At 53.0% G+C, this 17,473-nt stretch overlaps 5 protein-coding genes across 6 annotated transcripts; 2 read left to right on the top strand and 3 right to left on the bottom strand.

Annotated features, from left to right (window-relative positions):
• Window positions 1-93: 93 nt before the first annotated feature.
• Window positions 94-844, bottom strand: LOC122624129. Its single transcript, XM_043803572.1, has 3 exons — window positions 815-844; window positions 588-767; window positions 94-536 (listed from the first exon to the last, which is right to left on the bottom strand). The coding sequence occupies exons 1-3, from the start codon at window positions 842-844 to the stop codon at window positions 135-137; spliced, it is 612 nt and encodes a 203-aa protein (XP_043659507.1). The 3' UTR covers window positions 94-134.
• Window positions 845-990: 146 nt separating this feature from the next.
• Window positions 991-2,864, bottom strand: LOC122625034 (U4/U6.U5 tri-snRNP-associated protein 2). The gene is made up of 4 exons (XM_043804876.1): window positions 2,749-2,864; window positions 2,635-2,688; window positions 1,426-2,578; window positions 991-1,366 (listed from the first exon to the last, which is right to left on the bottom strand). The coding sequence occupies exons 1-4, from the start codon at window positions 2,768-2,770 to the stop codon at window positions 1,111-1,113; spliced, it is 1,485 nt and encodes a 494-aa protein (XP_043660811.1). The 5' UTR covers window positions 2,771-2,864; the 3' UTR covers window positions 991-1,110.
• Window positions 2,865-3,584: 720 nt separating this feature from the next.
• Window positions 3,585-5,145, top strand: LOC122625035 (L-xylulose reductase). The gene is made up of 2 exons (XM_043804877.1): window positions 3,585-3,962; window positions 4,658-5,145. Exons 1-2 carry the CDS (start codon window positions 3,655-3,657, stop codon window positions 5,076-5,078), a joined length of 729 nt encoding a protein of 242 aa, XP_043660812.1. The 5' UTR covers window positions 3,585-3,654; the 3' UTR covers window positions 5,079-5,145.
• An 80-nt stretch (window positions 5,146-5,225) lies between these two features.
• Window positions 5,226-17,376, bottom strand: LOC122625032 (serine-rich adhesin for platelets). Of its 2 annotated transcripts, none has more exons than XM_043804874.1 (5): window positions 17,012-17,376; window positions 14,566-16,420; window positions 6,024-11,204; window positions 5,736-5,951; window positions 5,226-5,670 (listed from the first exon to the last, which is right to left on the bottom strand). In XM_043804874.1, the coding sequence occupies exons 1-5, from the start codon at window positions 17,015-17,017 to the stop codon at window positions 5,480-5,482; spliced, it is 7,449 nt and encodes a 2,482-aa protein (XP_043660809.1). In that variant the 5' UTR covers window positions 17,018-17,376; the 3' UTR covers window positions 5,226-5,479. The 2 variants fall into 2 exon arrangements, with proteins under 2 accessions (XP_043660809.1, XP_043660808.1); XM_043804873.1 differs by lacking the exon at window positions 17,012-17,376 and adding an exon at window positions 16,539-16,671.
• Window positions 12,346-14,533, top strand: LOC122625033 (sulfite oxidase, mitochondrial). The gene is made up of 2 exons (XM_043804875.1): window positions 12,346-13,555; window positions 13,619-14,533. Exons 1-2 carry the CDS (start codon window positions 12,646-12,648, stop codon window positions 14,431-14,433), a joined length of 1,725 nt encoding a protein of 574 aa, XP_043660810.1. The 5' UTR covers window positions 12,346-12,645; the 3' UTR covers window positions 14,434-14,533.
• Window positions 17,377-17,473: the final 97 nt, after the last annotated feature.

The raw sequence follows: 17,473 nt of genomic DNA on the forward strand, positions 1-17,473 counted from the left end.
TTATCACCTGAAGAGTGAGGATAAATAAAGTTGGAATCATATACACATTCATTTCATGAAGCAAACGAGTGTTTTTTTCATGCGGGCCTCGCGGATTGGCAATGGATGGGCATCACCTGCTCGATGGGGGCACTTCACTTGGCCAGGCGACGCATCTGCTGGGTCTGCTCACTCATGGCTATCTGAGCGTTGTCCGCCTGGTTGATCAGCGCATCCAGCTTGTCCAGCTGCGAGTCCATGCGCTTCTGCTTGGCCGCCTTGGCGGCGCTAACCTCGGCAGCCGTCGGCGGTGGCTTGGCCAGCGGCTGTTCCTGGACAGGAGGACGCTCCTCCTGGCTGGCGATTGAGCCCGATCTGCCAATGCCCGCCGATAGATCCACCGAGCCCGAGCTGCCACGGGCAAAGATGTTGGTCAGACTGCCACAGGCCGTTTGCTTGAAGCGATTCAGCTTCTGCTGCGTGCTGGACAGGATGCTATTGAGCTCGCCCAGCTTGCCACCCACATTGCCCAGGCTCTCGTCTTGTTGCTCCAACAGCTGGAGAGCGAAATTTAGTGGCGATTCGTGTGGTTAGAGGTCAGAACATACCACCGCCTCGGCGGCCTCCTGCTCGGCCAACTCGTGCTCCAATCTCGCCTGCCGCTTGCGCTCGAATTCCTCGGGATTCGGCGGCTGGAGGCCCAGCAGCTCCGCCCGTTGGCACTCCTGCTCGTAGCTGGTGTTCTCTGGCTGCTCCGACATGCTTCCGAACACTCTGTCACCCAACGACTGGCGATGCCATCGATTTTTGCTGGTCGTGGCCCCAATCCACCCACTTGGTCGTGCGTGGAGTGGGCACAACGCATGCGCAATTTGGCTGTTTGGGGCCACAGCTCATGCTGATGCTGAGGCTTAATGCTTAGACATACACCGAGTCTTAAGTCTGAGTTAGTGTAAGATCAAAGAATTTCAAAGCTCAGCCCCTCCTTATGAAAGATGAAACACATTTGTGTATATTTCTCCTATTCAAGGGCCACTCATAGTCTCTATACTCGACTACAGCATATTTTACTTTTGGATCATGGAGTTTGTTAACCGAAATACAGCTAGGAGTAACTAAAAGTCAGGTGGATCACGAGGAGTCCGCACAGCGCTCGTAGATTTGAATGTACGACTCGGTGAGCGTGATCATCTGCGGCAGGATCTCGGTGACATGCAGGTCCTGCATCTCGTACCACTGCCCGTTGGCCTTGTGCAGGATGTGGGCACGATAGGTGCCCTTCTTGGGATCGCCGTCGTGCACAATATTGGCCACCAGATTGTACTTTGTATCCTTTACATCCTTGTCGCGCTGCCGCATGCCCAGAATGTCCCCAAAGTCCACGTTTCTGCAAAAATTAAATCAAGTTGCAATTAAAATAATAATATCTCGCGTTTAACCGCTTACTTGATGGGGAAGTTCACGATGGTGGGATTCTTCTCCAGGAAGAACGTGTTCTTGGTGAACCGCTTGATGTACAGAATGATGAACTGCGGCAGGCGGGTGATCTCGAAGCGCTTCATAAAGTTGTCCTTGTAGGTTTTGTACTCCTTTTCGGCGGAGCCATTGAACTTGCCCAGCAGCTGATACAAGTTCACCTGCGGTATGATGTTCTCACGGAACTCGTCGGTGAACAGCGGCGGCGGCGGTAGATCGCAGGTGAGGTAGATGAAGTTTGTGTGCTCCACCTGGTCCTTGTACTCCTCGGTGGCCAGCAGTTGCGCCTTGGCCGCGTCATCCAACTCAACAGGAGGTATCTTGCGCGTATAGATCTTCATCTCGCCGAGAAAGATCTTGTAGAGGATAGAAGAATTCGGCTGTTTGTTGCCCTTGAGGGCTCGGTGGAGGGTATTGAGGAACCAGGACAGAAAGTCTATGGGATCGCCTTGTTCCGTGATCTGGAAACGCTTGCTGGACCAAAGCACCACAGCTTGGAGCATTTCGTGCGGCGATACGTGCGACTTAAAGTTCCGCGGATTCCACATCTTACGCATTAGCTCGCCGAAACGTTGCACCAGCGTGAACATGGAATCCCCAGGTGGCCGCTTGACATGCGCATAGCTTTGCTCCCGCAGAAAGTAATCCCGAAGTGGACCGACGTGGGAGAGTGCATGCAGCACCACATTACAATAGTCGTTGGCTTTGATGTTGTTCAGACCCACGACGCCGGGTAAGTACAGAACACCGTCCACGGTTCGCGAATGCTTCGGCTGCAACTGATCCAACTTGCTGATCTCCTGGCGCGTGAACGTTGGATTCAGCACGTATTTGATGTCGTCCAGCGAGGAGTCGATGATCTCGTAGTTATCCGGCAGGCAGTAGAATCGCAGCGTGTGCAGATTGAGAAACACGTGATGCGCCTCACCCACGGAGTGCGTGTAGGCGTGGGTGTTGGTGCCACGCCCCTGGAAGTACTTGCCGCACACCAGGCACGCATAAACATTGATCCGCGTCAGCGAAATGGAGCACAGCTTCTCGAAGTCAAAATCCAGCAGGTTCCGGTTGATAGTGTCCAAGTAGGGACACACCCTGTACTTCGGATTGAACACAGAGGGCGTCTCTGTAGATGGAAACGTGGATTAATGCCCTGGAAACATGTTTACTACCAATATTTACCATCCTCCTCCACGGGATTCGCCGGCTTCTTCTCCAGCTTCATGCGCTTGGCGGCTAAATGGTTGTTTCAGACATGAAATGCATGTGGGCTTATTGGAATGACTTGGAACTTACCTGGTGCTTGCGTTTGCGCCATTTCTTCCAGCTGATTTAGTCAGCAATTCATTTATTCCTAAACTAAAATTAAGATTTGTTTTGTTGACTGCTTCTTCGACTGGTCGCAGTTATCGATTAATATGCGAATCGATAGGTCCTCTCCCAGCCGTGTAATAACTGTTTCCACTGCCACATTTCAAAACGTTCACACCGCTAAAATACAACAATTCACATTTTAATATGAATAAAAACAGTTTTAGCCGAAACTCAACATAACTTAGTTACTTAATAAGATTGTTTGATGAATTATATAATGTTATAGATCATATTTAATAGATCAAAGTCACCAAATAATTATTTCAAATCCAAATTTCATCATTTATGCTAACTTAATGGGTTGAAATGTATTAGAAGACCTTAGAAGCTAACTCACTAAAATAGGGAAGAATTTAATGCCGTATACAATTTGTTATTTATACATACTTTTTATTTATATATACGTACAAGCTTATTAGTTAGTTTAGCTCAGAAATTCACGCTTTCAAATAGATGCAAATTGACAATAGGAGCTTCAACTAATTGAGGAACAGGTTGGGCTTGAAGGAGCACCAGGCCGTTCATGAATCCGGATTCGTGGCCTTATCGTTGGCTCTATTAATAACCGAGAGTTTATCAGCTTAGGGGGCCACCCCACTGCCACCCCCTGGAGGAGATCCGCTGCAGATCGATCTGCGATCGAAGAACGACCTTAAACGCCCTACCGAAGAGAGCCAAAGCTCCCTGGCTTCGGAATCTCCGAAGAAAGCTCTGGACTGGCCGGCGATTAGTGGCCCCGATAAGGTGTAAAGAGTATTTCCAATTCAGTTCTCCCAGCGATCCCCTTGCACTCGGAACGGAACTTTCCAAGACCTAGCAGCTATCATCATGTGGGCAGATCTCGCGGGCAAGGTGATCTTGGTGACCGGAGCCGGCGCCGGAATCGGCCAGGCGTTGGTCAAGCAGCTGGCCTCTGCGGGAGCCACCGTCATTGCGGTGGCCAGGAAGCCGGAGCAGCTGCAGGAGCTGGTGGCCTTCGATCCGGTGCACATCCAGCCGCTCCAGTTGGATCTCAGCGGCTGGCAGGCGGTGCGCGAGGGACTGGCGAAGGTGCCTCTGCTGGACGGACTGGTCAACAACGCCGGCGTGGCCATCATAAAGCCCTTCGAGGAGCTCAGCGAACAGGATTTCGATACGTAAGTGGATGGTTACCCTATTGTCATCTAAGAAGCTATGCTAATATGCCTAGATTCGGGTTTAGTATGTTTTAACTGCTTAAACATCCATATTTATCAAAGAAATGTACTTTTACCTTGGATTTTTAAATGATAAATGAATAGAAAAGCGTTTAAGTTAATATCCCTAGAAAACGCAACATTTTAATTAATCTTATCTTATGTTTATAACTTTTTTATTGCCGGCACACGTATTTAGCTTTCTTCAATAAAAATAAAATAAAAAAAATAAACAAGAAATTTAGGATAAACGGTGGTTTATTTTATACTACTCTTCATATGAAGTGTATTTATCAACCCAGAGATATATATTTCTCAATTAATTAATTAAAAATCATCCTATTTGAAAATTATGTGGCTCATATTCTTATCAAAAATTAAGTTTGTTGTTTTTTGGAAGATCACGATCACCGAATCGTTGAACTATGATAACGATTATCATGATCAGATTATAAGAAAGGGCAACTGAAAACCCACTTTAATTGACCTTCAGTATTCATTTTAGCATTAAACCAATTATCGATACACATAATGATAATTGGTTTAATGCTAAAATGAATACTGAATACTAAAATGAATCTGAAATATTTCTTATTTAATAAAAAAATCAATGGGATCCAATTTTCACTAAATATATGATTTCAATTTCCTTATAGCCACTTCGATGTGAACATCAAGGCGGTGTTCAATGTCACCCAATCCCTGCTGCCCCGCCTGAAGGATGGCGCCTCCATTGTCAACGTGTCCTCGATAGCGTCGTCCCGATCCTTTGGCGGCCACACGGCCTATAGTGCCACCAAGGCGGCCCTCGATTCGCTGACCAAGTCCCTGGCCTTGGAGCTGGGTCCGCGCAAGATTCGCGTCAATTCCGTCAATCCCACCGTGGTGCTGACCAAGATGGGCGCCGACAACTGGTCGGATCCCGCCAAGAGTGGACCGCTGTTGGCCCACATCCCGCTGAATCGGTTCTGCGAGGTGCAGGAGGTGGTGGACGCCACCGGCTATCTGCTGAGCAGCAAGTCCAGCTTCGTGAACGGCCACCACATCCTGCTCGAAGGAGGATACTCCGTTTCCTAAGACTCCCACGTTATTTTAACTGTGTAAACCCGAAATTTGATACAAATTAAATATGATTGAATTAAAACTGTGGAAGTTCCATGATTTTATAACTCTTTCCATACACTAAAACACTACAGTGAGGTAAAAAAAATGCCATTTTGTTGCTTACGAATACATACATCTTATGAAATGTATTTATATAGACAATTTTGTGCTTAATCCTTAAGTTTTGTGGCTAAACCTAGAGTTGGAAAAAAAATCCATAGATATACAATTTCTATTCATATTAATCATATCATATCATCCGTTTATCAACGATCCGCAATAGGCTCTCCAGTCGGTCTAAGGTCGTTTGTATTTGCACAAGATTAAATAAGAGAGTCGCTGCTCAACGCATGCTGATGTGGATGCCATCCGAGCTAGGCACAGATCTTGCCCTGCTGTTGGCTATGCAGCTGTTGCTGCTTCTTCTCGCGCTCACGGCGACGCAGCTTCTTGCGCCGGCGATCGATGACCGCCAGTTCACCCTTGATGGTGTTGTAGGCCTTGCGCAGATCCTGGATCTGTTTGCGCAGGATCGTGATGCACTCGTCGGAGCTGAGCGCTGGATCTGGAGTGGAAAGCGGAGTGTTAAAACCAAAACCAAGCGGAGCGGGAAATTCACTTTGCACTTACCCAGCTCAACGAGGAAGTTGTACGGGCATGGACGCACGCCCGAAGAGTTGGTCGACTGGATACCCTGCTGCAGTTGCGTCTGCTGCTGTTGCAGCAGTTGCTGTTGCGCGTTGCCCTGGGGCATCATCTGTTGGCGGGCGCTCTGTCGTTGCTGCTGCTGCTGTTGTCCTGCGTTCGGCGCTATGTTATCCGAGTTGTCGTCGGTATCGGAGCCCGCTGAAAGTGAAAGCACGCGCCATTATTGGGCTGGATCTATTTGGTTGAGGGATAAAGTTAGCGCTAACTTACCGGTGGCGGTTGTGGTTTTCTGATTGCGCATTCCGGACACCTGGCGTCGCCTCTTGCCCAGGGATTGGAGCTGGGCCGCCACGGCTGCCGCCGTCTGGGCGCTCATCGGTAGAGGTTTGCGGGTGCGCTTGCGCTTGTTCAGCGCTCCCAGTCCGCTGGAGTCCTCGTGCTCGAGCTCGGCATTCTTCTTCGTCTCCTCGCCACTCTCATCCTGGCTGGCCGAGTCCGGCGAACTGTTGGGCGCCGAGGGATTGACCTCTCCCGCCTTGGCCGCCTGCTGCTGCTGCTGACCGCTTTGCAGTTGATGCTGCTGCTGGATGGCAGCAACTGGTACGGGTGGCGGCGTATCAGGCGGCAGGGGCGTAATGCCCACGATGGCTAGCGCCGAATTCACGGCGAGGGGTAACTGATCGGTGCCACCGTGAATGGGCGCCGGACTGCCCGGTATGGTTTCCTCGCAGAGCAAATTAATGGACTCGTTGTGAGGATCGCTGATCAAAGGCGAGCTGGCGGCAGGTGCGACCACATTGAACAGTTCCTTGTTCACGGGGTGCATCACAAATGGCCGAGCCACCACTGGGGCACTGCTGTTGGCAGCATCGGCCATCTCCGCGTCTATAACGTAACTGGCGGCCATCTCCGGGGCCGCTTGCGCCACGCCTGCCTGCTGCTGCTGCTGCTGTTGGGTGAAATTGGAGATGACAGTGGGTGTTCCTCCGCCGGCTGCTGCTATCACGCTTCCGGCTGGTACTGCTCCTCCTGCCACCACTGTTCCGCCCACTCCTGTATAGGCCTTCAGCAGCAGTCCACCAACTTCGCCCACTTTCGGGGCGGTCAGGAACGTTTTGGGAGAGATCAGGACGGGCGCGGGCGAGTTCGACGTGGAGCCAGGACTGTGACGCATCACTGTGGCGGCGGAGGCCACCATGAGGGCTGGCGTGGCCACCACAACAGAGGCGGGGATCTCGGGCAGCACAATGGGAATGCCGAAGGAGCTGATACTCTTCGACTGGCCCTGAGACTGACCCATCTCCTCTTGTTGCTGGAGCTTGGCCAGCGGTGGGGGTTGAGCCACACCGGAGAGTTTCCCAGCAAAGGAGCTACCCTCGGCGGGCTTCAGAGGAATGGGTGCTTGGATTCCTGGCATAGCCTTGGCACCCAGTTCCAATTTAACGGGCGCAGGAACCGGTGGCGTGGGTGTGCTGCTGCTGGTGCCCTCCGTTTCGGCGGTAACCGCCGTCGCCATGGTGGCCGTGTTGGTTTGACCCTCCTCTTGCTGGGATCCCGGACTCTTTTGCTCGCCAGTTGTTGTGGTCGTTGTGTGCTCTTCAGCTATCACATCCTCGATGACCAGACGCTGCTCGGAGTCGGTGCTGTCCATTGATTCGTCCGAAAATCCTGCTCCTGCGGTGGCCGTCGAGTTCGGTGTGTGGGCTGTGGGTGGTGTGCCTGCCGTAGAGCTGGCCAGCGAGAGGGCTCCACCGACTGGCGTCTTTCGCTGCTGGATGGCACACTCCAGTTTCTGAATCGTCTCGCTCAACTCGCTGTTCTTGGCCGGCAGCGAAGACTCCAGAATGGATTTGGTTTCCGGACTGCTAGTTGCCGGTCCGGGCCTGTAGAGTTCGCCCAAAAGTGGACCCGTTTGTATCTTGAGTGGTTCGCTCAACAGCTTGAGGGTGTCGAGCTTGATGGCACTGCTGCACAGTTCCAGTTTGACCGTCGGACTTGGCACCACCTCCTCACGCGCTGGTGTCTTGATGGCGGCGGCGGATGCGGAGGCGGATTCCACCGGTGGCTTGCTCTTGTTGTTCTCCACCTCCTCCTTCTTCTGACTGATGGCCTTCAGCACCTTGTCCGCTATGGAGCTGGTCTTCTGCTCATAGCTGCCGGCATCCAGGTCGAAGGGCCCCACTGCTCCGGCGAGCAGGATTTTCACGTTCTCCAGTTTCTCAAACTTGTTGTCCTTGGACTCGCCCGAGCTGTAGCCACTGCCCTCGTTGGAGGTGCTCAGCTCGAACACGTTCCTGGTCTCGATGAAGGGGCTGCCCACAATGTGGGGAGCAGGCGGCTGCTTGCTGGCATTGATGGCCTGCGGTGGTGTGCTCAGCTTGGGCGAGGCCAGCACTGGGTTCGCACCCGTGGGCGGTGTGCTGGGACAACTCAAGGCGGCGGACACAGCTGTGGGCGTTGGTGTGATCACTGGTGTCACTGCAGTTGCTGTGGATCCACTCGACGACACGGGCGGCGGGCCAGGCGTAGTTGGCGGCTGCAGTGCATCCGTTAGCGCTCGCGTGGTCTCTTGCACAGTCTGTGCCAGTTCCTCGTTCAAGGCGGTGATGTTCAGATTAAAACTGGGCGACTTCCTCAAGGCATCGAAAGGTGTGGCATGGTGCGGAGTCAGTTGGCTGTAAGTCGAAGAGCCCGACGCCTGGGCATGGCCGCTCGATGTAGTTGGCGTACTCAAGGGCGACATGGGCTCCGGTATGCCTGCTGTGTACGATTCAACTGGCCCTAGGGTGGGTGCGGTTAGCTGCTGAGCCTTCTGTTCCACCGGCTGCTGGACTTGCTCCTTGTCCAACTTGAAGATCTTCGACTTTTCCAGGCACAAGGCTGGCTCCTTCAGTGGAGAGCCCCTCTTTTTAAGCTTGGGCGCTGTTAGTAGGCTTAATGATGAAGTCATACCGCCGTAGCCACGCTCGCGACCAGCGGTGGGACCCTGGTGCTCCAGGATGTGCTGAATGGCGCTGGCCTTGAGCGCTTGCTTCCTGGCCGCCGACCCAACCACCACTGGGGCCGAAGTGGAGGCACCTGCTGCCCCACCTGATCCGGAGGCTGCTGGTGTTGGCATCACTGTCGTGATTACCGAAGCAGCTGCTGCAGTCGCCATTGCTCCGGCTGCAGTGACTCCGGCAGCCAAAGTTCCGCCCACAGAGGCCATCGGTGAGATGCGCTTCTCGAACTCAAAGGGCTCCGTGTCCTTGAACTCATAGACATCCGACGATAGTAGCTTCCGCATGCTTATTCCCGAACCTGCAGCAGCTCCTCCACTGCTGCTGTACTTCGACTCCTTGGCCGCACCGGACGAGCTGACTTGTGTGGCATTGGCTGACTGCGAAGGCGCTGCTCCCGGCGTCGGTCCGGGGACGGTGCCACTGCTGATCTCCAGCTTGCTCATATCCGGCAGGGAACGAGTGGCCGAACTCGAGCTCACCGCGGATCCTGTCGAACAGAAGGAACTGGACGAGGAGGAGGACGACGAGGGCGAGCAAGCTGCCGGCATTTCCACTTTCAAGCTTGCCACAGGCTCTGCAAACTTCTTTGACTCCTGACTGGTCAGGGAAGAGCTAGCAGCCGTTCCGCCTGCGCCGCCGGATTGCTTCTTGAGCAGCTCTGCCTTCTTGGGCACATGCTGCTCCACTGACTTCTTGCCGCCAATTGTTAGGGGCTTCTCCACGATCACCGATGTGTATTTGGCCGTAGTGGAGCCCGATCCGGATGAGCTGGCTGCTTGGGGAGCTGAGGTATTGCCGAATCTAGCTGGCGCTATCAGGGCGGTGGGTTTGATGTCTGCGCCCGACAGGAAGGGTTTGCTCTTGGATTCCTCATCCTTGGGCTCCGTTTTGGGTTCGATTTTCAGAGGCTCTTCTTTGACAGCCAGTTCTCTTTTGGACACTGGTTCATGATGCAATTTGGAGGGAGTGGCTGTGGGTTCCTTTTTGCCTGCTCCAGATCCCTTCGGTTGTTTGCGGTAGTCGGAGGACTGCGAGTCTTCGTCCGCATAAGATTCCGTTTCCGAGGACAGTTCCGTGGAGCTGCTCTTGGCTGACGACTCCAGTTTGGGCTCCTTTTTGATGTCCTGCAGCGCTGGCTCGTCGGATGGCTCTTTCTTGGCAAGATCCTTGCGCTCCTCGTTGGTCGCGGCGTTCGTCAGGAGCTTCGGCTGGAATCCCTTAAGCTCCGACCTAATCTCGCTGAGATCATAGTCACGTCCCTTGGCGGAAGCGGCGCCACTGCTCATGGCACGATTGCCGCCAGCCCGGGATCCCCGCAAAGAGGCAGCCTGCTGTTGCTGCTGCTTGGACGGAGCTGCTCTGGTCGCCGATGGTTCCTCTTCCTCCTCATCATCCTCGGAATCATCGCTGGGATGGGCAGCGGGTGCTGTGGAGGAGGCCCTACTGGCCACGCGTCCCTTGCCTGGCGGCGGCGCTTTGCCCGCTTGTGGTTTGTCCTTGGTACTCTGCCTCTTTGGACGCCGCACCGGCTCATCGGAGTCTGAATCGGATTCGGAGGCCATTGAGGCATCGGAGACGCGACGCGGAGTGGTGGTGCCGGGAACGACACGCGTCGGGCGCTTCTTCATCTGTTGCTGTAGTTGCGGCTGTGAAGCAGCCGGTGACTTGGTGCGACCAGAGTGGGTCACCACCGATGAGGGTGTGGTGGAACGCGGTGGCATGGAGTCGCTGCGTCCACGTCCGCGCTTGGCTCCTCCCGTAGTCGGGGTCTTGACCACAGTGGAGAGCAGCGAGGGTGTGGAGCTGGCGCCTCCCAGAGGTCCCGACTGCGATGGAGCTCCAGGTCCAGTCGAATTTCCCGATGAGGGTGGCATTTTGGAACAGCCATCCTTGCCTGGCTGATGCTTATCGGACACTCCCGGCGGCTGTGAGCCCTGCACCGAAAAGGAACCTCCACTTCCTCCTCCTCCACCACCTCCACTGCCGCTGTTGGCACTGCTGGTGCTAATGGTGCGAGTCTTCTGCTTGGATCCCTTGGTCAGGTTCTCGGCAATCCGTTCGCGTGGCACCCACTCATCGTAGCGATTGTTCCAGCCTGTGTAGTGGACCAGGTACATCGGCACTCCGCGCTGGACACTGATCTCGATGACCTTGGCCTCGTAGGTGCTGCCATGCGAGCTGGGCGACTTCTTCTCGTGGTAGTTCACCTTCAGCTTGTCACCGATGCCCACCACAAAGTCGCCGGTGTCGATCTTCTCCACGCTAATCTTCTCCTTCTTTCGCTTGCCGCTGCTAGCCTGCTTCTCCTCCTTTTCCTTATCCTTGTCCTTGTCCTTCTCCTTGTCCGCCTGCTTGCTCCGCTGGTGCTTCTCCTTCTTGGTGGACGTGGGCTGGGCGGGGGCAGCTGCTCCTCCGGATGTGCTTGTGCCGGCAGAGGGTGGTGCAGCGACTGGAAGAAGAAAGCATATTTATTAAGGTACTTTCAGAATTTTATTCTATTTTTTTTAATATTTAAAATAAAAATATTTTAAGCATATTCATATTCAATATAGATGAACAAATTTAAACATTTCTTTAAATACTTTTCTCAGCATTAATAGCCTTATCAGTCAAGTACTTAATTGCTTAGTCTAACAAAACAAAGTATTTAATCCAAAGAAATAAACAGCAAAATAATTAATATTTATTTACACACGCCCTCGCGCATTTTCGCCTTTTATTTATAAACATTTCTGAGACATCTTGGTGCGAAAGAGAGGGAAAATGCCAAGGAAATATGCCTTGGAAGACAATGAATAACTTATCAACATGAAAGCATAATCGTGCTTGTATTACTACAGATATATCCACGAAATACACGAAATTGTGTTTGATTAAAAAGCGTTTCAAAAAGCTTTTACAGTTAGAAAGAGAGGGCCGGTAAATTAATTAATTATTTAGCATAACCATATCAGTGAGCCATCAAAAAAACCAAAACAAACTTGCTGGTATTCAGCAAAAATAACATTTATAAAATATCTGTATATGGTTTACTTAAACGTTTTTCTTCTCGTTTATATTGCTTCTTCATAAACATAACACCTCGATTTAGAGGGAGACGGGAGATAAAACAATGTCTTATCAAATTATCATACCCATAAAACCAAACAAAGCAACAAGTGCTTTTGTCAGAGCTTTTTATCAGCAGATATGAGTGTTTCAACGAGCTTAGTGCCTCTATTAACTTTCATTTTAGTTATTCACTCTTGGCCGACTACTTTTGCTCAAGTATCGATACCGGAATCGATACTTTCAGGTGTGCCTGCGAGTACTTCGCGCGTGTTGAAAAAAGGGAAACAATAGAGTCGCATCTCACATACCCTCTAACTACATCAATATATAAATGTGTTTCAAATTATACTATCGAAACTGCAATCGTTTCTTAATAAAACTTGTGTTATTGGAATTTATTGAAATTTATAAAATTCAGCTTTTACTACCATATAAGTATTATTATATTATTATTTCTTGCTAGAGAAACACCAACGTGATGGTGAAGTGATGCTACCCTCTGCTAGGGTATAGAAAACAAACAACAGGGTTGCCAACGTCGTGAAATATCGCATGGGGACTGGATACAGTCTGTTGTGTTGTCAAGAAGCGGCCGGTAAACAGCCGAATTAGCGCTCCCAAGATTGCTTATCAATTAGTCCAACGCCGATTGGGGGCCAGAGGCTGCTGGGGCCAATGACGCCACTGGACAAACACAAGACATATCACTAGGAGGCCACATAAATCAGCAGTGAAGCAGACTCACCGGAGCGGCAAGAAGCAGAGCGGGGGAGCTTGAGATTGGTTTGGATTTATTTCGAAACGAATCGAGTGACTTACCGGTGGTCAGTTACATAACCATGCGCTTGGTCAGGCCCAGCTGGTCGGGATTGGTGCGCGGCAGGCAGCACCAGCATTCCCAGTATCACCGGCGTTTTCTGCTGACCACCGCCAGTCGCGGGAGCAACGGAGAAAGGGAGGAGCAGCAGCACAGCAAATGGAGTTCACCGGGTAGCAGATCGGAGCAACTGCTCTATGCTGCCTGTTGGGCAGGTGGCCTGACCCTGGGCTACCACTGGCTGAGCGACAGGAATAACCTTGTGCTGCTCGAGGGGCAGAGGGTGCCAAGCGAGGAGGAACTGGAGGCAACGGCCCGACAATGGCACGTGACCATCAGAAAGGAGCTGCCCAACTACAGGGCCGAGCAAGTGGAGCAGCACAACTGCGCCGAGAAACGCATTTGGGTCACCTACGGCCTGGGCGTATACGATGTCACGGACTTTGCCGATAATCATCCTGGTGGCGATAAGATCCTGATGGCCGCCGGCAGTGCCATCGATCCCTTTTGGGCCATCTACCAGCAGCACAATACGCTGGAGGTTCTGGAGCTGCTAGAGGGCTTTCGCATTGGCAATCTGGAGGGTCAGGTGGTGACCAATGCGGACGATGAGCTGGGCTCACCGTGGTCGCAGGAGCCGCAGCGCCATGCCCTGCTCAAGCCGGCCTCCAAGAGACCCTTCAACGCTGAGCCGCCCATTGGCCTGCTGGCCGAGCAGTTTTACACACCCAACGATCTGTTCTATGTGCGCAACCACCTGCCAGTGCCAGTGATCAATCCGGAGGATTACGAGCTGGAGATCGAGGGTGGTGCCAAAGAGACGACCCTCACTCTGGAGGGGATCAAGGCTCTGCCCAAGCACTCGGTGACGGCGGCCATCATGTGCGGTGGCAATCGGCGCTCCGAGATGACGAAAGTCAAGGCCGTAAAGGGTAAGTCGTCTGCTGAGGTATTTCTTTGATGATTGCCTTAGTTCCATTTGTGCTCGTTTTCAGGACTTTCGTGGGGAGCTGGTGCAGTGGGCAATGCCAAGTGGTCCGGAGCTCGACTGTGCGACGTTCTGAGGGAGCAGGGAGTGCAGCCGGACGAGAGCAAGCATGTGATCTTTGAGGGTGCCGACCTGGATCCCACTTCCCACCCGTACGGAGCGTCGATACCACTCGCCAAGGCACTGGATCCTCGGGGGGATGTCATCCTGGCCTACGAGATGAACGATGAGCCGCTGAGCAGAGATCACGGCTTTCCCATTCGCGTAATCGTGCCCGGCACAGTGGGCGCCCGCAACGTTAAGTGGTTAACGCGAATCGTGGTGGCGGATAAGGAATCGGACTCCCACTGGCAGCAGAACGACTACAAGGGCTTTAGCCCTAGCACCGACTGGGACACGGTGGACTTCAGCAAGTCGGATGCCATTCAGGCCATGCCGGTGACCTCGGCCATCTGCACGCCACAGCCAGGAGCCAGGGTGAAGGTGGACGACGATGAGGGTCACATTACGGTGAGGGGATACGCGTGGAGCGGCGGCGGCCGGAAAATCGTGAGGGTGGACCTGACCAACGATGAGGGTGTAAGCTGGCACGTGGCCGAACTGGAGCAGGAGGAGATACCCGATGGCAGACACTACGGCTGGTCCCTGTGGACCGCTCGTCTGCCCGTTTCCGAGGCCCAACGGAAGGCCGGTGACGTGGAGATCTGGGCCAAGGCCGTGGACTCGGCGTACAATGTGCAGCCGGAGAAATTCGAGCACATCTGGAATCTGCGTGGCGTTTTGGCCAACGCGTATCACAAAGTCAAAGTGAAGATTGTGTGAAGTGGGGGAGATTTCTTGCAATACTCAGATGGGAGAAGACATTGACACTAAGAACAAATCTTGTCCACAACAAAATACAGAAAAACGATTTTGGAAATCATCCGGAGAATATTCTACTTCGTTTCCACTTACCCGATGGTGAGGCATCACGACTGCGCTGCATCTCCGCGGAATTCGCCTTGCTGGAGGCGGAGGCACTACTGCCCGAACTGATGTTGGTCTCCTTTTCCATGCTGTGCCTGGTGGAGGCGGCCGCCACAGCCGCTGCCTTGATCTTGGCCAAGGGCAGATCCGATTCGGCATCCTTGTTCATTCCCGTAGTCGCAACAGCAGCCGAGCCTCCTGATGTGGCTGATGACGAGTTGGTCGGCGTGGAAATAGCTGCCGAAGTGGTTGGCACGGCTGTAGATGATCCGCTGGCTCCCGATGCGGCCACTGATCCAGACGATGTGCCTTGAACTGCAGTGGACTTTTCCTCGTACTTCTCCACCAGACTCTTGACCTTGCCCTGTTGACTGCTGGCCGCTGAGCCCTTCCTTTGCTTCTTAGGTGGCTCCACCACCACGCTGGATTCGCTGGTATTGCCCGACTCCTCAGCTGCGGACTGCGAGGCGGTGGACACGGCTCTGGCCGGCGTAGAAGCTGCCGCTGCTGCTGCACTGCTCGATGTGGAGGCCACCACGTTTGTATGATTGGGCTGGGCCAGTTTGCTGATGGTCTCCGTCTTCGTGGTCTCCATGGGCTTGGGTGAGGCCACTGAATTGGCGCGCACCAGGCTTCTACCCTTGCTGCGGTTGGAGTTGCGCGAGGTCATCAGCATGGAGCAGCCCAGCTTTCGATGAAAGTCACCGTATGGTTGCAGGAACTTCTTGTACGCCTGCTTCACCAGATTCATCACACTCACCGTGCAGGGCGTGAAGCCCAGGCGCATGGCAATGAGCTTCCACTGATTCTGCGAGGTAACGCGGTTGTAGCCACCTCGCTTCTGCACCGCACGGAAGAGGCGGTACAGATCCACATCGCGGCTTAGAATCGAGGGCACCTTGTTCAGCGGTGTGCCCCGGTCATCCATATACTTGTACAGCTGGGCCACGAACCGATCCTTCTCCTCGTGCGGCTCATCGTCGGAGGAGTCCGAGTCAATCTCGCCCTCGTCATCGCTGGAGATGTTCGTGAGGCCGAACAGCGAGTCCCTGTCCCAGTGGGCAGGCAGAACACTGCTGTCCAGAAACTCGAGGGCCGCCTGCACAGCAGGCACATCCTGCTTGCTCGCCACTTCGCGCGTGAACTCGGTGGCCTCCTTCTTGGGCACCGTGTAATAGCGGCCGTCCTTGAACGAGCGCACCAGGTATTCGTCCTTCACTCGGATGCGTACGGTGGCCTGTGCCGTGGGTGCCACCACCAGAGCGGGGAACCACTTCTCCTTGTCCTTCTTCTTGGACTCCGTCTCCACGCACACCACCTTGCCGATGTTCTCCTCCTTCTCGTTCACCACCTCCTTGGCATCGCTTTCGTCGTCGTCCTCGGAACTGTCCTCGTTCAGGTGGCCGCGCCGTCTGCCCCTTCGTCCACCCACCACGGGATTGCCAAAGTGTTCCGGATGGGTAAGTGGCAGCTGGTCCAGCGTTTCGCTCTCGTTAAAATGCCTGCCGCTCTTGAGGCACAGGGCCGTTCGCCTGAGAGTGGTGATGTCGCCATCGTCAAAGACCACCGTGTACTGCGAGATATCCTGGATCTTTGTGATGGTAGCCTCCACGAGCTCCTTGCGATCCGGATGACGCACCTCCACGACCGCACCGACGCGCAACTGGCCCGTTGGCGCTTTGATGGCATCATCGGGGACAATGCCGGATCCTAGGCCCTGCTTGTAGGCCACCTTCACCTTGATATTGCGCACCACCTTGCTGACCTTCGCCTCGCAGAAGGCGCCCTTGTACTTGGCACTCACCTCCGTGCCCACGGGCAGCGACGGCGGATCGTCCATTTGCTGAAAAGACAAAAGAGTTTAAGATTTGGATGAGTATGTTCCAGTTTAGTGTATAAAAGCAGAGGCGGACCAGCTTGGGCCACGGATATATGCTGATTAGAATGGCTAGCACCTATACCTGCTTCGTCTGCTCCTTACTCTTCTGGCTGCGCTGATATGCCAGCATAGCGATTCGCGAATTGCTTTGGTACATTTTGAATGCTTTGAACTTAGTCGTTGAAGGGAACAATATTCTGAATACGCTTTCTCTCAAAATTTTAACACTTCGTTAAGGCGACTACTGTGCTCATGTGCAACTAAGCAACTATGTTGGGAATTTCGTATGTTCACAGTAAAAGTGACAAAGTGAAAAAGTGACAGGAGCACATTGCTTTCCAAGTGCAAATGACGAGGGATCCTAAAGTTTCAGTTTTGGAGTAGAGTGCATGTAGAAACTAGGGTCCCATTTTCAACTACTTGTATGCTTCCATTCAGAATGAGTTGAAAGATAGATGAATGAATGAGTTATTATGAAATACATCCCACTAACTACGCGTAATTGGATCAACTGACTGGCACAGTGGGTGTTTTGTTTTGGCTCTGCCCGCTTACCTGCATCGTAATCTGGAGATTTCTGTGTTGCTGGACCAAGTGTATGGATCGCTCCCACTATCGCCCGCCTGGCATCTTGTCCAGGTGCCCGATTTAAATCCTTTTTTCCGCCTTTTCGATCCTTTTGTTTATCAATTGGGAGCGCAGCGTTGCCGCTCTTCTTCTTCCTGCGCTGCTGTACCACCCACAAGGTGGAAATTGCGTTTTTCCAGCCGCCTGCGCGCAGGATGCACTGCAGCGATTCTCGAATTGTGCGGGCGTCGGTCTCAGTTGCTGGTAGCGCAGTTTATTGGGCAGCTGGTCATTCTCGGCATTAACTTATCTCCAAAGATACTCGTTTAGTTTACGTTTTTGGCGCATGAAATTTTCGTGAAATTTTAGTGATGGCCGGATACCGATAGCCCTTATCGGCGGCAGTGGGTGAGAAACAGGGTTGTTGCATTTCTATCGATATACACTAGC

This window comes from Drosophila teissieri, chromosome X (assembly GCF_016746235.2).
Source record: "Drosophila teissieri strain GT53w chromosome X, Prin_Dtei_1.1, whole genome shotgun sequence".
NCBI lineage: Eukaryota > Metazoa > Arthropoda > Insecta > Diptera > Drosophilidae > Drosophila > Drosophila teissieri.